Below are 18,488 nucleotides of genomic sequence, written 5' to 3'. Positions count from 1 at the left end.
TGAAATTAAAAAGACACTTGCTCCTTGGAAGAAAAACTATGACAAGCCTAGATAGTATATTAAAAAACAGAGACATTACTTTGCTGACAAAGGTCCATCTAGTCAAAGCTATGATTTTTCCAGTAGTCATGTATGGATGTAAGAGTTGGACCATAAAGAAAGCTGAGCGCCAGAGAACTCATGCTTTTGAACTATGGTGTTGGAGAACTTTTGAGAGTCCCTTGAACTGCAAGGAGATCCAGCCAGTCCATCCTAAAGGAAATCAGTCCTAAATATTCACTGGAAGGACTGATGCTGAAGCTGAAACTCCAATACTTTGGCCACCTGATGTGAAGAATTGACTCATTGGAAAAACCCTGATGCTGAAAAAGATTGAAGGCAAGAGAAGGGGCTGACAGAGGATGAGATGGTTGGATGGCATCATCGACTCTATGGACATGAGGTTGAGCAAGCTCTGAGAGCTGGCAACGGACAGGGAAGCCTGGTGTGCTGCAGTCCATGGGGTGGCAGAGTTGGACACAACTGAGTGACTGAAATGAACTAAACTAGTCAGTGGATATGAACATTGAGGTTTGCAAAGCACTGTTGTAGGTATTACCCAGCTAGTTGACACAGTTAACATGCTGACTGAGAAATACCTATGTTCATTTTCTGGAACCAATCTTATTTAATTGTTTGTAAATTGTTTAAAAGTTATTTTCTGGGTGGGTATCACTTCCACTATGAGGAAGCAATGATAAGAATAGTCTGAAACAGTAGCCAGTCCAAGTTTTTTAAGTAAGGTCCTAGCATACATTCCTGGAGAAGGAAATGGCAACCCACTACAGTATTCTTGCCTGCAGAATTCCATGGACAGAGAAGCCTGGCAGGCTGTAGTCCATGAGGTTGTAGAGTCTAACACAACTGAGTGGCTATCACTTGGCATACATTGATCTAAAACTGACAAACATTTAAAGTCCAGCTTCATTGTTCCATCCTCCATCATCGCTTTGCATCTATGGATGAAGATTCCTTTCTTCTAGGCTGTGGCTTTTCAAAAATTCTTTGCACTAAGATGAACCTTTGAGGTGTAAAAAAATATATTCAAATTTCTATTTAATTTTTGTCTTATATGAATGAAATTATGACTTACTGAAATTTGAAATGACTTACATCAAATTTCACTATTAACACTATGGTTAATAGTGTATGTTTATGAGTAAACAGATACTGAGGGCCTATATTCAAATCTTGTTTATATGTGATGACACAGGTATAGATCCTCTGTGGTAGAATATGACAATCTCAGATTTTATTAGTGGACTAAGATATAATCTTGTGTAACTTCTGTACTGTTCCCTGCTACATGTGGGTGCACGTGGATAATAGATAGTACTTACTGTTTTTTATTTATGATTGATGGAAAAATAATTGTTGTGTTTTCTGAACATATATTAATATGGTTTAGAGTCTTTGCTTAACTGCAATATATGTGATGTATAAAGTTAATGTGTGTAAAAGTCATTTGATGATACCCTGAAACTTAGATTTATTTATATACTTGACTTTAGAGTTTTAAATTTTTTAAATGTTTTTATTTTTATAGTCATTAAGGGGAAAGGTTTTTTATTATACTTCAAGAATGAAGAGAACTGAAAATATACAAAATTTGTCTTTTATTATCCTTTAACATTGAAATGAAGTGTGAACAGCATGGATGACCTACAAATGCATTTCTTTTCTCATTTTTCAAGAGTAATAGTTACTTAATGATGATAAGCAATATTTCAGTGAGTTTTTTGTAAGCATTATTGTCTTATTTGACTCTATACCTAAGAATGACAGTGGGAGGGAGTGGCAGAGGAAAACACTGAGATAAATGTGAGATAGGATGTCACTTAGCACTTCAAGATTGTTGAATTTTGAGCAACAAAAGTAAACTTCAAGGAGTGACCTTAGCCAGGAGCCATTCTGTTTTGTATATAGCTCCTGCTGCATGTGCTGTGACAGACAGGACTCTGGTTGTGGTTAGCAGAGGACACGTTTGTAGTCATAACCAAGTTGTAAATGTCACCAATATTCTTTTTGAATGCCTATCACATGTGTATCAGTGATTCTAAAGTAGATAAAAATGAAACAAAGATTCATTTGGGAGTTAGCACTCCCAGCAGATTAGTTTTAAACAGAATAGCAGAAGGAGTGGTGACATGCATCTGTAAGCAGTTGTAATGATTTGACAGTTATTTAGCCCTCAATTCCTAGCCCTTTGGTTGAACTGACAGCATCCCTGCAAAGATAGTGAGGCCTGTTTCAGCCCCATTAATGTCTTCTTGAATGTTAGCCTGCAGTCTGGGTAATGATAAATGTTCAGTGATTGATGATTTTATAGTCCCAGGGGATTCTGGGTTGCTTCTGTGAGCCAAGGCAGTGAGTTTTTGTTCTTGTTTGGGCCTCTTGTAAGATTTTCTGATCTTTACTAAAATCACTTTAAGTTGGCAAAAGGGTAGGTACCACCTACTCTTTAAGTAGGGTTCAAAACCTTGTATAGAAAGTATGATTTTGGAGGTGATGCTGTACTTGGTATGTATAAGAATCTGAGAACCAGAACAGTTATTTAATCCACTGAGGTTTTGTAACACTTACTTTATTTGTAAACTTTGGTATCTTTTAGGCTCCTTTGCTTTTAAAAAGCAAGTTTTAAGTTATAAGGATGAATTTAGTAACAGCCATTGTGAAATAATAGCACTAGCTTTATTGTTTTCATGGTGTTTGCAGTTTCATTTTTTAGATTCTTAAGAATTTAAATTAACTATCTTTGTGTTTTCTATTTTACATGGCTCAGTTTGTATAAGAGTATACATGGCTCAGTATACATAGTTATTATACTAGTATTAAAAGGAATATAAGCAGATCTTCTTTTATTAAATATTTGTTTGCCATTCAGAAAAGGATTCATTTCTAGTATATTGATTTTTGATTATTTTTAACATCTTAAGTAAATCTTACAATTGCCCAAACCTTTATTGATAGGGTGTATGGAAGCAGAGAAAGGAGGATAAATGTTTTTCTAGTTTATTATAACTCATAAGTATACGTTCTTAGTTCATCCATTTAGAATTTTACTTTCGGGCATATAAAGAGATCATAGGGCTAATTTTCTTTAAAATGTATGTAGGAACTTTTTGACTTTAAAATCTTAAAAAGAATAAAAGCAGTACTTCTGTTTAGTTTTTCAAGTAATGAACCAGAAACTTGGTTAGGAATGACCATTTGTAAGTCTGTATATTAATTAGATGAGTGTCATTATGCTCAATTAGCAGGACTGCCAAATAATCTTTTTAATACTCCGGTCTTTTTTGTTTTTTTTTTTTTCCCTCTAGGGTTTTACAGACAGCCCTCATTACAGTGATCACTTGAATGACAGTCGTTTAGGGGCCCACGAAGGCTTGTCCCCAACACCTTTCATGAACTCAAATCTAATGGGTAAGTTGGTAATTCTCTGCAAGTAGTCTTCACAGAGCCTCTTGGATCAGAGACATTTTTTTCATCCCCTTGTCCAGGAAGGACACATAAGTATCTAAAAGAAACTTCCTAAGTTTCTAGGAACATCTGGGCTTTCTTTATTCAGCCAAGTTTGCGGGGCAAGCGTTCAGAAATGTGGGTCCTTCTCTTAGAGCTTTATTGTCATTGCTATCAATAAAGGAAGCAGCAGGGTTTTAACTGTCACTGTTGGCAGTGTCTGTGGCACTAAGCTTTATATATTTTCTACCTTCTGGGCAGAGAAGCATTTCAGAGACATTTGCTTTTAATTTACTATTTGTCTTAACAGTTGTATTTGTGTGGTAAATAAAAATATGACAGAGTAGTGATTTTAGGCAAATTTTATTCATGTTGGACAATATTTCTTTTGACAGTTTGATAAAAACTTAATAGTACATTTAAATATTGCAGCATTTGTGTTAAGCACTTTGGTTCATATTGGGGATTTAAAATTTTTTCTTTTTCTATAGTAAATTTGCATTTTGAACGACATTACCCACCGCCTAAAACTGATTATTTTTGGCATAACCTTTAAGGTTAACCATTCTCTGTATCTCCCCCTACTCCCGGCAAACCTGCCCTCCCTTTCTCTCACTCCCTCTGCTCTCTCTTTCTTGTATCAAAGTTTGTAGCTATTCAGTCTGAAATGAGAAGCCCTCAATTTTTTCCCCGAGTTTGGATGCCACTCTTTTTTTTAAGTGATACTTTTACCTTTCTGCAGAACCTGATCGAAAAGAATCCGTTTTATGACATTATTTTTCCATCTTGTTTATGCTGGGTCTAAGCACATTACAAAAGCTTTATTTAATCTGTCTTACTGGTTGTCAGTGGCGTCATGTTAATATGGAAGGTTTGTGTAATTGACATTGATTTCATTACTTATTCTATTTCTTAAGGACATGACCTATATTATGGTTTTAGAATTGTCCTTTTAAGACACAGCCATGCTAATCTAAGTGGATTACCCAAATCCAAAATCCTGGTGGTCAGCAATTTCTTTATAAATGGTTTTATTTTTCGCAGTCTTTGTTTGTTTCCCTTATCCGCCATATAGTATGGTGGAGACAGATTCGGATGTGGATTTTGCCTAAGGCAGTTACCATTTTAAAGCCAGAGTCATTGAGTATGACACAAGGCTAAAATCAGTGGTAAAAATTGTATTCAGAATGACAATTTGTTTCAACCATAAATGAAACTGGGAATCCTAGTATTAAATATATTATCATCTAGGTAAAAATCAGAATTAAATTTAGAACAAAATAATTATCCTTGCATTAGGCTAGGGAAAACTTTCTAATCTTTTAAATTTTTTATTGAACTTGCTGTCAAAGTAAAATAGATGTGATACTCCAAATAGTTTCCTTTCCTTTTGTAGTATATCTTTTCCCCAAGTAGTGTTTAATTTATAGTAAGTATGGTAGACCAAACTGTAGGCAGTGTTTTTGTAATTTTACATTGAACTAAGCTTTCTTAATTAAGTGTATAACCGAATTGTGAAAACTCAGAAATTGCCCTTTTTTATATTAATGTTCTTACTTTCATTTTTAGCTTACAGAGCTGACTCTTTAGAATTGCATCATTATTGTAGCTTTGAGCAAAGGTGACTTAAAATTGTGAGGGTACATTTTCATTGTCCATTTTAACTATCTAAGCTTAAAAATGTTAATTTACTTTTAAGAAAGGGGGAATGACCTTGAAAAGGTTAGACAGATAGATTCAAAAGAATTGCAGTGATCTAGGCAATATCTGATTTACTACACTTCCTTCCTTTTATTTTTAGTAAAAATGATCAAATGAGATATCTAACTGTTGAGTCCAAGCAATCTGCATGACAATAGCTAGCTTTGGGAAATGAATGTCCTTTAAATTGCGGAGCAGCTCCAAACAGTAGCAATTAATCCCACTTGGTGTGAGTTGAATTGAACTAATACCCTAGAAGGTGGGTCTGTTGTACTCAGTAGAGTTACAGTGGATAGATGCACTTCGTTAGCCATTTGATCATTTTAGAGGAGTTTTCAGGCTGCAAACCTGCAGTGTTAAAGTAGGACTGAGATGTACATGGCAGTATTAGCAGCATTTGGAACTGTTGATACCTAATCATCATAATAGGTAAAACCTTCAGAGTGATTCTGTGAATGATGAGTGCTGAGAAAGTTACAACTAACTGGAAAGCAGTAACATATTTCATCATTGCTGTCAACATGTAAAAACACCATTTAAGCGAGGGTGGGAGGCAGTGAAATTGTACATCTAGGGAATGTTGTTTTTCGTATTATGTTCAGCCATAATAAGCACATTTGCCTGAAGAAATAGTGGATTGTAAAGTGCTACTATCTTTCATGATGAAGCTCTCAAACACTAATGATTTTGTACATTGCAAAAATGAGAAATTTTTTCTAACAAGGGTTGATAATGATTCAATAACGAACAATTTGCCATAGAAACATGCACTTCTATATTCATTTAGATATTTTGAAGCATTTTACACAGGAAGGAAAGCTATTATGTTGAATCAGTTAGTGTTTCTTTTTAATGAATTCTAGAATTATCCTGTTGATTTGTCAATATGGAAAAGGGTTTCTTTCTTATGTTTCAAGTGAAATAAGTACATCCTTTTGGCATATCACTAAGTAATTAGCATCAAACATTTCTGTATTATAGTAAAACTGCAGAGCAGTGAATTGCAGTAGGATCACCAAACTGTCTTATTTACTTCTAGCCTCTTCCAACTTTGGTCCATTTTTCTACCCTTGGGCCCTTCATTGATTTCATTAATACTTGCTTCCCTTTACCTATTGTTGATTAGATGTATTTTTGGTGATGGTCGGGCCATTTTATTAATTGGACATAGAGACAAATTACTTTATATAATTGCCTTGCTTTGGTTTCCAAGTTACTGTAAACTGCTCTTACCTGTCTATCCCCCATGTCTGTTAAAGCTTTACTTACTTTAGACGCTATGTGCATGTGTTGTCAATGGTAAACTTAAGATAGTACCCTCTGTTTTTCTTTTTTCTGACACTTTTTGTGTTCCTTTCTGAGGCCTGTTTTGCCTCTAGAGATGCTTGGTTAGTATGTTTATCTCTTAAAAACCGGAAACAACATACGGTAGTATAGAAAAAGTACAGGACTGAGAGTTAAAAGATCTGGATTGTAATTCATATCTTGAAAAATAACCTTTATCTTCCAGATAAGGTTTTGCTGGATAGTCTAAAAAGTTTCTGTAGCTCTAGAATTTTTTTATTTCTATAACCTTATGTAATATATTTTATTCAACTCTGGAAAAGGCTACAATTATAATTGGTTTTGTGCAAATGATAAAACTAAGGTGCAAGAAAATTGTGTTTTTTTCTCTGAGGACATAGAGTCAGTAAGTGGCAAAACAAAACCCATGTCCTCTGACTCCTAATCAAGTATTCTTTCCATTAGGCACATTAGGCATATAAAGTATTAGTTCTTTCTATGTAATGCCTTCAGGGTTTTACTAGCTCAGCATTTTCTTGAACTATAAGTATGGAGACACAGCTTTTGAGAGGTAATAATGAAGAAAAGTTCCATAGTGACATAACTTTGAGAAGCAATATATCACATGTCCCCTCTTAGAGATTCAGATTGTACTTTGAAATATTAAAGACACTGGGGAAAACCGGGGTAGCTTATTTGTGTTCAGCCCGTCACGTTCCAGATTCAGATGATGCACAGAAGTCTTTTAAAATAAAAAAGCATCATTACCCTGTGGGGAACTAGTTTTCCATGGAGGACACACTGGGTCATATTTGTAGCTTGTGTTAGAGGTGTGTGTGCATGCATGCACAGTTGCGTCTGACTCTCCGACCCCACGGACTGTAGCCTGCCAGCCTCCTCTGTCCATGTGATGATCCCAGCAAGAATTCTGGAATGGGTTGCCATTTCTGATAATGCAGTAGATGTGGGTTCAATTCCTGGGTCAGGAAGATCCCCTGGAAAAGGAAGTGGTAACCCACTCTGGTATCCTTGCCTGGAAAATCTGACAGACAAAGGAGCCTAGTGGACTACAGTCCATGGGGTCGCAAAGAGTTGGACGTGACTGAGCACTACTGCAGTGGGTAGCCGTTCCTTTCTCCAGAGGATCTTCCTGACCCAGGGATTGAATCCAGGTCTCCTGCCTTGCAGGCAGGTTTCTTTACTGTCAGCCACCAGGGAAGCCCTGTTATAGGTTACCTTATCCTTAGTGGCTTGGGATGTTTTCTTTCAATGCATATATGCACTTTATTTCTAACTACTCTATTCCAGAAATAATTTCTTTTCATGCCCCTACCCTGCATCCTCAGTCTGAAAAGCAGCCTCTTTTCATAGTTAAAATGACTTAATAGCAGTTCTTTCTGAAACCATTCCTGTAACCTGAAATGAGCTAATGGTTTCCTTTTTGCCCAGTCTGCTGCTGCTGCTAAGTTGCTTCAGTTGTGTCTGACTCTGTGTGACCCCATAGACTGCAGCCCACCAGGCTCCACCATCCCTGGGATCTTCCAGGCAAGAACACTGGAGTGGGTTGCCATTGCCTTCTCCAATGCAAAGTGAAAAGTCAAAGTGAAGTCGCTCAGTTGTGTCCAACTCTTAGCGACCCCGTGGACTGCAGCCTACCAGGCTCCTCCGTCCATGGGATTTTCCAGGCAAGAGTACTGGAGTGGGTTGCCATTGTCTTCTCCTTTTGCCCAGTGTAGGAGAGACCAAACTAGTACCTGATCTTGAAAAAGGTTTCCGAGTTTCAAGGGTACTCCTGTGTAGACCCAGGTCCCTTTTACCTATGAGTAATTAGTCCCGGAGTGATGTATATAAGAGAAATAAATAATTGCTGAAAAGAGATGTCAAGATTTCAGAGGATAGAGGGGAAAATATTTGATTAGGACTTTATTTTGAAAGCAAAAACTTCAATTAGAAAATAATACTAATAAAGCAAAATTTATATTATCCACTATATTTTAAGTGAGCAAAGAATTAATTGTTGAACTTTTTAGTGTATTTTTTTACTTCAGAAAAATTTTATGGTAATATAGAAAATGTCTTTTACTTCACATTTGAATCTTGTTAATTTTCTCTTCAGTTATTAACTGACTCTTAATTCATTTGTCTTAATCCATCAGTGGCTTTTGTGTTTATTTAAAGGATTCTTTGGGCTTCCCTTGTGGCTCAGCTGGTAAAGAATCCACCTGCAATGTGGGAGATCTGGGTTCTATCACTGGGTTGGAAAGATCCCCTGGAGAAGGGAAAGGCCACTCACTCCAGTATTCTGGCCTGCAAAATTCCCTGGATTATACAGTCCATGGGGTCGTACTTGATGGAATTTTCAGTCTTTTGCATGGTTTTCGGCTTTCAGTGAATTTCTTTTGTATTTTGCTTTGTACTTCTGGGTCAGGAAGATCCCCTGGAGGAGGGCATGGCAACCCACTCCAGTATTCTTGCCTGGAGAATCCCATGGACAGAGGAGCCTGGGAGGCTATAGTCCATGGGTTCTCAGAGTCAACACTACTGAGCAATTAACACTTTCACTTTCACTTTTCATGGGTTATTTAGCAAAAAATTGACCAACAATGCCATTGACTCATATCTCACTCGTATTTTTTTCTAAGTTATCTGTCTTTAGTGAATATTTTCATCAGGCCACAACTCAGAGTTGGCTCAACTCTGCACCCTTGCAAAATGGTATCTCTACTGACTTATATAAAGATGATCACATTTATTTTTATTTATTTACCCAGTTCATTTGTTCATCATCACTTGTGTGTATGTGCTCTGTGGTCAACAGTAATCTTCAGTAATCTGCACAATTTCATAGTGGATCAGTGGCATAGATTTGTTAAATGATTCTTCCTTGAATCTTCCTGTTGTTTGTGTCTGATTCTCAACGAGTGAATATGAATTCTGAGGATATTCTGAGTTCTGTTTTTAGTGTGGTGGGTGAAAGAGGCTATGGCTGCTTGGTTACTGGAGAACAAAAGCATTATACTTTTTTATTAAGGAACTTTGTAAACCTGACAGTCTTCCTTGATGTGTATAATCTCAGAACCACACGATGGCACACATGAGTATTTGCGACACTGTTTTGATTAGGAAAAGTCCTAGAGCAGCAGCATCAGACTGTGTCTTCAATGTGGTAATGCTTAAGATTCACTGCTTATGGTTATAATAATATCTATATCATTTACTATAGGTTTTCTGAGTATTTTGTTAAAAATAAATGCTAACTAAGTATTAACTAAAATTCTCATAGAATATTTGCTCTGGAATGGATCTTACAGGTCATCTAGCTCAACGGTTCTCAATTGGGAGTGTTGAAAGATATGAGATTGTCGTAAGGACTGGGAGTAGGGAAGAGGTATGCCTGGTACTCCTTATACCTTGAAAATTCTGGTAGTTTTCAAAGTGAAGGCTTAGTCCTACGTTGGTTAGTGGTCACCGTGTTTATGGAAGCTCTAATTAGCTACCAGATGAAAGTAAATTTTTAAAAAATTTGAAAGCATATCCTGAATTGCTTTGGTTTCAGTTACAGAAATGTTAATCGTTTGAGGTACTAATGGTAGTTATCATTCAGTTGAGTAGTTGTAACAGTTGTACTGTGTTACTGCTACTTAGTAAGCCTCACATTTTAGTTAAAGTCCCTCAAAAAATTGCTTAATTTTAGTGTCCACTATTTTTGTTATCACCTTCACATCTCAGGTTATTTCTTTTTTTCTTAAAAAATTCAGAGTTTGCTTTTCATAGCTCATGTTTTCTATGACTTCCAGGTTGAATTTGTTTTGGTAGTGTTGTTAACTTGGAATTTTAGGTTTTCAAGAGTAGCAGTATTTGCTGTTCTACAGCAGTATTTGCTGTTCTACAGCAGTATTTGCTGTATGGGGGAGCTTTCTTGTATATATTACTATATTTTCAGTAAATACTGTCCTCTTAAAAATATTTTTTGGCTAGTGGCATATACATAGTGTAGTGTGGTGAAGTATGTAACAATCATTCTTAAGTTGCATACTTGTTTTTCACTTTGAGAATACCTCTGGAGAGTTGTCAGACTCCCCAGATTATATGAAATTTCTAGGGAGTCACAATTAAATGGGAGTAGAGTTCAAGGCCACTTCATAGCAAATTAAATCAATTAGTTTTATTTATAGTTATAAATTTTATTTATTTCTATTACATATTTTTCTATACTGATCCCTGAGATCAGTGGTTAGCAAACTTTTTTTTTTTTTTTTCAAGAAGACATATAATAAATAGTGTTTACAGCCCAGAAGGCAAAATCAGTCATACTATATAGGTACTTATATAAACATTTAAAAGTGTGAAAAACTATTTTTAGCTCATGAGCTGCAAAAATAACAGTTGGTGGCCTGGATTTTCTCTGCTGGCTGTAGTTTGCCAATCTTGTTCTAAATAATTTAACCAAAAAAAATAAATAAATAAACAGCAACACTGTTAATTTTTTGATAAGATAATAAATCATATACTTGAAATTGTGTGGAATGAACCAGGATTGTTTTGGGGTTTTTTTGTGTGTTTTTGTTTTTTAATATCAGACATGGTGATTGGTGGTTGTGGTGGTGGTAAATTATCTATAAAATTCCAGGGCTTCATTGCCTCGATCCAGAATGGTAAGTTACTCATTAGGTGAGTTGTTTTCCTGTTGTTTTGTCTTCAAATGTGATATTAAAAGTTGCTTTTTAAGGCAAATGTCAGATTTCCTTATCTGAAACCTTGTTACTCCCTTATTTTTCTATACTTCTGGAAATTTTTAAAAATCTGTTTCTCAAAGTAGTAGTATGAAAATGTAGCTGTAGTGAATTGAACCTACCACATTAGGAGAGGAAAAAGGAAAAATTAGGCAGTTTGGTGATGTGGCAGTGAGGCTGCTCTTCAGAGAGAGATCTTCAGAGAATCGCTGTGGAGAAAGGTCTGTAGAAAGAACCCCTGATGATAAGGTGAGAATGGCACAGTCATCAGAATAGTACTGTTGCCTTAGTGAGAATCTGCACTCCCAACTGGGGGACATCCCCAAAGATGTATGCAATAAAAAGATTACCACATTCTCTAGCTTGTATATCAAGATTTTTTGTAAATTATGTATTTTTGTTACAGTTTATAGAATATATAAGATATATAAAAAAAAGGTTTGATCCCTGGGTCGGAAAGATCCCCTGGAAAAGGAAATGACAATCCACTCTTGCCTGGAGAATTCCATGGACAGAGGAGCCTGGCGGGCTACTGTCCATGGGGTTGCAAAGAGTTGAACACAACGGAGTGACTAACATGACAACATAAAATATATATTTAAAATTTTTCATATACAGGGCTTAATGTTTTGTGTTTGAGAAGATTTCTGACTTGATATCCTATTCATATTCAATTTAAGGCTCTCTTTTACCTGAAAGATTTAAGAAAATGTGGTGTTCTATTATGTGGTCATTTTTATAAATGTTTCTCAGGTTTACATGACATGAAATATGGTTACACCAATGAATCTCATCTACTTTTTATTTTTCTTTCATACATACTAATGGTTTCAAGGAATTTAAATTGTGCCATCCTTTAATGACAAGATTAAGTGCAGAGTGTTTTTACTCTTGGTGTGTATATGTGCACGTGCATGCATACATGCACATCTGGATATTTAGACAAGATAGATAGGAGCACATTAAACATAAACTTTTGTTTTAATTATTTTACAGTAAGATTTCAATCAGATGTCTTCTGAAAAAATTGTAAGTATTATCTTTAGGTATTTTACAAAGTTACTAGAAAACATCTTCAAGTACAGACATAGTAGCAGGTATCTGCTTGTAATCTACTTTTCCCTAGAGTTATTGGAGGGATATATGTATACATACAGTCCTAATTTGAATGTCATAATGTGTATCCTCTGTTTCTGTTTACATCTTTTTAAAAAATCTGTCTCTGACCTCTTTGGTCACACTTGCTATACTGAACAGTTTTAGGACATTGCAGCTCATCTGAACTTCCCAGCTGTTTTCTTCATACAGTGTGCTTTTAACTTTTCAGTTTATCATGATCACTTAGAAAACAGTACCCCAGATATACTTATGAAAATTAATTTTCACTAAAAAATACGTTGTGGCTCTACATATCTCCACCACTAAGGAATTTAACCTAAGAATGTAAAGAAAAATGTTCATTGGGAATTTAAAGTGATACAGCCATTCTAGAAGACTCTTTGACAGTTAATTCATCATATAACTAAAATGCAGTTACCATACAACTCAGCAGTTGCACTCATCCCAGAGAAATGAAAATTTCAGTTCCCATAAAAATTTGAACATGAAAGTTCATAGCACTTTCATTCATAATAGCCAAAACTGGAAACAGTCCAAATGTCTCTCACTCAGTAGATGGTTAAGCAAACTGTGGTATACTCGTACCATGGAATACTATTCAGCAATAATAAGGAATGAATTCTTAATCAGTATAATAATTGAGATGGATCTTGAGTGAGTTAGGCTGAGTGGGAAAAAAAAAACCACTCTCAAAAGCTTACATACTGTTTGATTCCATCTTTATCAAAGATGTCACCTTCTATATCAGTTCAGTTCAATTCAGTCGTGTCTGACTGCGACCCCATGGACTGCAGCATGCCAGGCCTCCCTGTCCATCACCAACTCCTGTTTACTCAAACTCATGTCCGTTGAGTCACTGATACTGCACTTGAAATGGCAGACTTACAGAATTAAGAACAAATTGTTGCCAGAGGTTAGGGAGACAGGAGGATGTGACTATAAAGGGCATCAGGAGGGATCTTTGTGCTGATGGAACTGTTCTGTATCATGATATGGTGATGAATATCTGAACCTTCATCTGTGGTGAAATTATATAGAACCAACTACATTTGTGTGCGCACATAGATTTTTTTAAAAATTGGGGAAATCTGAACAAGATCAGTAGATTGTAGCAATGTTTGTATCCTGGTTGTGATACTAAAAGATAAAGGAAAATATGTGAAAGGGGACCCAAGATCTCTCCATTATTTCTTACACCTGCGTGTAAAGCTATAGTTACCTCAAGAAAGAAGTTTTAACTTTACTGTTTGGGACTTCCCTGGTGGTCCAATGGTTAAGATTTCACCTTCCAGTACAGAGGGTGCATGTTCGATCCCTAGTCAGGGAGCTAAGATCTCACATGCCTCAGGGCCAAAAAAACAAAACATAAGATCCCCTGCGGAAGGCAATGGCTACCCACTCCAGTATTCTTGCCTGAAGAACTCTATGGACAGAGGAGCCCGATGGGCTATAGTCCATGGAGTCGCAGAGTCCAACATGACTGAGCAACTAATACTTCATTTCAAACAAACAGCAGAAGCAATACTGTAACAAATTCAGTAAACTTTTTAAAAATGGTCCACATTCAAAAAATCTTTTAAAAAATATGTATACAAATAGCTGAATATATAAATAAATTAATTGAAGGAAATTAAAAATTATAGGAGAGTATGTTAGGAAATACAGGAGGGAAGAGAATGGTCAGGGATGTGCAGAGATTATTTTTTTTGAAACATTTACAATGGAAATTTAGATCAAAACAGTCACCCTTGTGGCCTATCACTGAAAATTAATGTATTTCTAAGGCTGGAATGTCTCTTGAACTTTTATTTTTAGGAAACTGTAGAGCTCTCATAGGTGACATTAGCAAGTAAAGACAATCATCAACATTTGTTCTTCACTTCGTTTGCACAGCACTATTATACCTTTGAGCAAGAGGGAGTGGGAAACATCAATGGCCAGAAGCCATATGTGTGTTCTTGAGGACGTCAGCAACTTGGGAATAATTAGGAAGCAAGGTAATCTGTATCTTAGAATTGTATATTTACTTAGAAAAATATTAGCAAAAGGGCTTGGGGTGAAGGAAGGTAGCATCCATAGAAGAAAAATATTAGAAAGTCAGAAAGGTAGTGATAAACTTCACCCAGAGCTGATCTTTGACACCTTTCCCAAAGAGGCAAAGTAGAAAGATGCAACAGATTTTGTGACTCGAGCTATCCTCACTTTTTATGTTAGTCAGAAATGAGGTTCAAGGATTGAGTACCATTTATAATCTCAATTAGATGAGAAAAACTCCCTCCTCTCTTCTAAAATGCTAATCCTATTTAGGAAACTCTTCTGCAGTTTTCACTTTTTCACAAGTCACAGGAAGCTGGCTCCACAGGAAGAGTTTGAGAATCTAGGAGACGCTATTCTGGTGATCCCTGGGGTTAGATATTTTAGATAAACAACTCCTTGGAGGAAGTTCTGGCCTAGAGTCTCTTGTGGTAAATGTAGGAGAGAACTGGGGAGGGTTCTTAGAAATGAAGTTGATTAAAAAAAAAACAAAAGTAGAATTAGTAGGCTAATTCTAACTTCTCTTTGGATTTTTAAAGATTTTACATAATTTGTCAAATTGTTTTCTAAGCTTTTATAGAAGTCTTATTTTAAATATTTGTACAAAGAGCCAATAATAAATTTCCAAAACTCACCTCTGTGTTGTCAAAATTTGTCATTTGTGAAAAACAAAGGCTATATTTGTGGATCTTTTAAAATCACAATAAAATATAGTGCACTATACATCAAGATTTTTTTTTAATATTTAAAAAATGATTAGTATTAGAAATGTGGTTGAGTCCTCGAAAACATATTTTTTTGTATGTGTGAAAGCTCAGGTAGAAACAAACCACCCTTACTTAAAAAGAGGTTTAAGATGAAGTAGCTAAATCTCAAATTTCCCTTTTTTGCTTCATTGTGTCAGTTAATCTTGCTCTGGGTTGTATTTATCTACTGTGAAGTCCACTGATGCATGCAAAACTGAGCAGAGTGCAGTTTTTCCCAGTGGGTCTTCTTTCTTTGGGCATTTGTATCTGTGCTTCAGTGTGTGGGGTCAGCTGGGGAAAGCTAGAAGGGCTAAGATGTCAGCTATTGTAAAGGTACTAAGATCATTTCCTAGGAAGGGAATGGGACATCTGATCTTTTAAAAAATATATTTCTTATTTCCTGTGAAGCAGTTGGAAGTTTATACAGTAGTGATGTTTGTTAATATTGTAAACAGGATAGTCTGTTAAGTCCTGTGCTATTTAAAGGATAATTCTGTAATTATTTGTAGTTAACTTAGGCTTTTCTATAAGAATATTAGAATTTTTTTCTCATCTTAACATCAATTATTATAACTTATATTTAGTTAATTTGAGCCTATGGCCTAGGTTAACTGCTAATTAAACTAGTTCATATTATTTACTTTAACCTAATGTCATATATAGTGTTTTTAATTTTACATGTTATTGTATGTTATTGACATTACACTTATACTGAAGTCAACCATTAGGAATCCCAACTCAAAGCAAGTTTACATGTAAAGTATCTAGAAAGCATTACTTTGTGAAGGAACATAATTAGAGAAGTTGTTAATGGCCACCAAGCCGTATATAATGGATTAAATAATAATTTGATTCAGTATCCACATGGTCCTGGTATTTGTAATGAGAAAAAAATGGAGATGATTTAGTGTCATAGGAAACCTGACTGAGGAAATTTGGGGGAAAGTCAAAATAATTTCTAAAATACCCAGCAAATTGTAAAGCTGTAGCTTTCTCAGCTTGCATACTCAAGGCAACATAACAGTATATAATATATCTGATTAGTGTCATAATGGGTAGCCTTGAAAGATAATGATTCTAAGGGTCAGTAAAGCACGTGATAGGAAAGATTTAATTAACATGATCAATCAAGGTTCAAAGAAACTTGAGACTTTGTGTTCATCTGATTGTTTAGATTTTATTTTACAGAATTCTGTTTTAAAACATTTTAAGAGTACCATAGTCAGGAGAAACGACCGTGCTTTAGCCTTTAAAGCCCTGATAGAATAGAGTAATATCACAAATAGTGCGAAACTATAAGACACTGAATCTTGGCTTGTGCTAACAGCTCTCATCTAATGTGTATGACATTTTTGCTTTTAATACAGAATCTAAGCAAGTGCTTATACACTTGAGAAACTGGAGCCATCTTTCTGTAATGCCCATTACTTATTTCCTCTATGACTAGGCTGTTAGGAATTTGCTTGAAAGTTTGTTTATTTTTAATTGGGGAAAATTAGACTTTTGAATACAAGAAAGAAAAAAAATGCAAGTGTAGTAATGCAGTCAGCTACCTTCTTTCCAGTTCCACAGATCCTTTAATTTGAGAAGCTTAGTCTGTGTTTATAGGCTATTTGGGCTGGGCCAGATAGAATGAATGCATTGGCTGTTGAAAGCTAAAAATGGACCTGATTCATGTCAAAAAGTAAAGAAACTGAGATGTTTAAAATTAAGGTACTTGGAAGCCTTGCCTTCAGGATATTCTTAACATTTACTGAGTTGTTAAGTGAAAAGGAAAAAGAGTTGATTGTGATAGAAGGAGATTCATATCTCAGCGTGTGGGTTACTAGGCTAAAAATTGTAGACAGAAATGTATATTTTCAGTGACTGAAAACACATTAATATCCTGTCCCAGATGCAGTATGTTTGGTGTTAGTACCATTCGTAGGACATTAAGGTGAAGGCATATTTGAATATCTTCCCTTTTCTGGCTTGTTATGATCCTGTTCGCCTTTTTTTTTTTTTTTTTTAAGATGGAGCTCACCTGTGGCAGAGCTGGCTGGGCCTGAATTGAGTTTACCTCTGGTTGGCTTCTATGTCTCCGTGAACAGAGGCATGGAACAGCTGAATCCCAGGGAGTTTCAGGCCAAATTCTATTAAATCATATTACCCACAACTTTTCTTAGAGATTTGTTGCAGGCATAAAAAAGAAATTTTGGGTTCACTAGGGATAGTGGCACTTGCTTATCCTCCTTAAGACCTAAAAGAGAGAGTAATTCAAACCGAGGCCCTTGGTATACTGGGTTTGAGTGAAGATGACACAGAGAGACTTCATTAGCAGACCTTGATAAAATTTCATAGTTTGCCTATATGGCATAGAGGAGTTTTTAGGTTTGCTTTATGTATCTTGAAAAGATGAAGGTGAAAGTATTAGTTGCTCAGTCTTGTCTGACTCTTTGTGACCCCATGGACTGTAGCCCACCAGTAGTGGGCTATAGTCCATGGGATTTTCCAGGCAAGAATACTGAAGTGGATTGCCATTCCCTTCTCCAAGGGATCTTCCCAACCCAACCCAGGAATCGAACCCAGGTCTCCTGTATTGCAGGCAGATTCTTTACTGTCTGAGCCGCCAAGGAAGTCCTTATAAGTGGGGAGAGGGCCAAACGAGAGGGGTTATCAAAAGCAGCATAGGAACAAGAAGCTAACTCCTCTACTTCTTTTAGATAGCATTAAAAAAAAAATTAAAAACCTTCCGGTTGATCACAAGAATATTTCTGGAGGGTATGGTTTATATTTATATTTTCTATAATGTGCTTCAGAGGAAGGAATATCCTCTGCTCCTTCTTAAATCTTGGGAAGGTGGAATTGAGAGTTGCTCTGGAAATTTTTCAGTTCCGAAGCATGAGCCTGCTCATAGCTGAAGGTTCTAGCTACCTCAATTTGAGGAAGCCCTAGGTCTGGGACTATCCTCCATGCCAAACTGGCCCTATGACCTGATTTCACTTGAATTTCCAGGTGATTTGAATTTTTAGTGACCTGACACCAGAGTGCAAAGGAGCCAAGCCTCAAGTAGCTTTTTCAGGGATTGGCCCTGGGTTAGCTGTGCCAGAAGGTAGATCACTGTTTTGGCAGATTAATTGGAGGTGGGAAGTAATTCACTTGGAATGCCCTTAAGGAGCTCTGCTAACTGTGAGTGATTGTGCCTGGCCAGGCTGCAACTTGATCTCAACAACTGTTCAGATTCAGAGGAGCTTCTGTAAAGCAGCTTTAGTGTTCTTTTGGAATGTAGCAGTTGAGTTGCCATCCTTTCAGTAAGACCTAGGTGGCCTTGATTTTCTATGGAAAAACCAATGGGCAGGCAGTTCATTTTAATGAAACTGGTTTGGTACAGCAC

General features: G+C 36.1%; 1 protein-coding gene across 8 annotated transcripts in view; it reads left to right on the top strand.

The window, feature by feature from the left end:
- The window catches only part of TCF12 (transcription factor 12), a 393,332-nt gene that overhangs the window by 186,089 nt on the left and 188,755 nt on the right, over positions 1–18,488 (top strand). For all 8 annotated transcript variants that reach the window (NM_001077885.1, XM_059890304.1, XM_059890303.1 and 5 more), the window contains 1 exon segment: positions 3,360–3,462. In NM_001077885.1, coding sequence (NP_001071353.1) covers positions 3,360–3,462 — 103 coding nt within the window.

Source organism: Bos taurus, chromosome 10, assembly GCF_002263795.3.
Source record: "Bos taurus isolate L1 Dominette 01449 registration number 42190680 breed Hereford chromosome 10, ARS-UCD2.0, whole genome shotgun sequence".
Taxonomy (NCBI): domain Eukaryota; kingdom Metazoa; phylum Chordata; class Mammalia; order Artiodactyla; family Bovidae; genus Bos; species Bos taurus.
The sequence above is the reverse complement of the archived record's forward strand: the minus strand, read 5'-3'. Positions and strand labels throughout refer to the sequence as shown.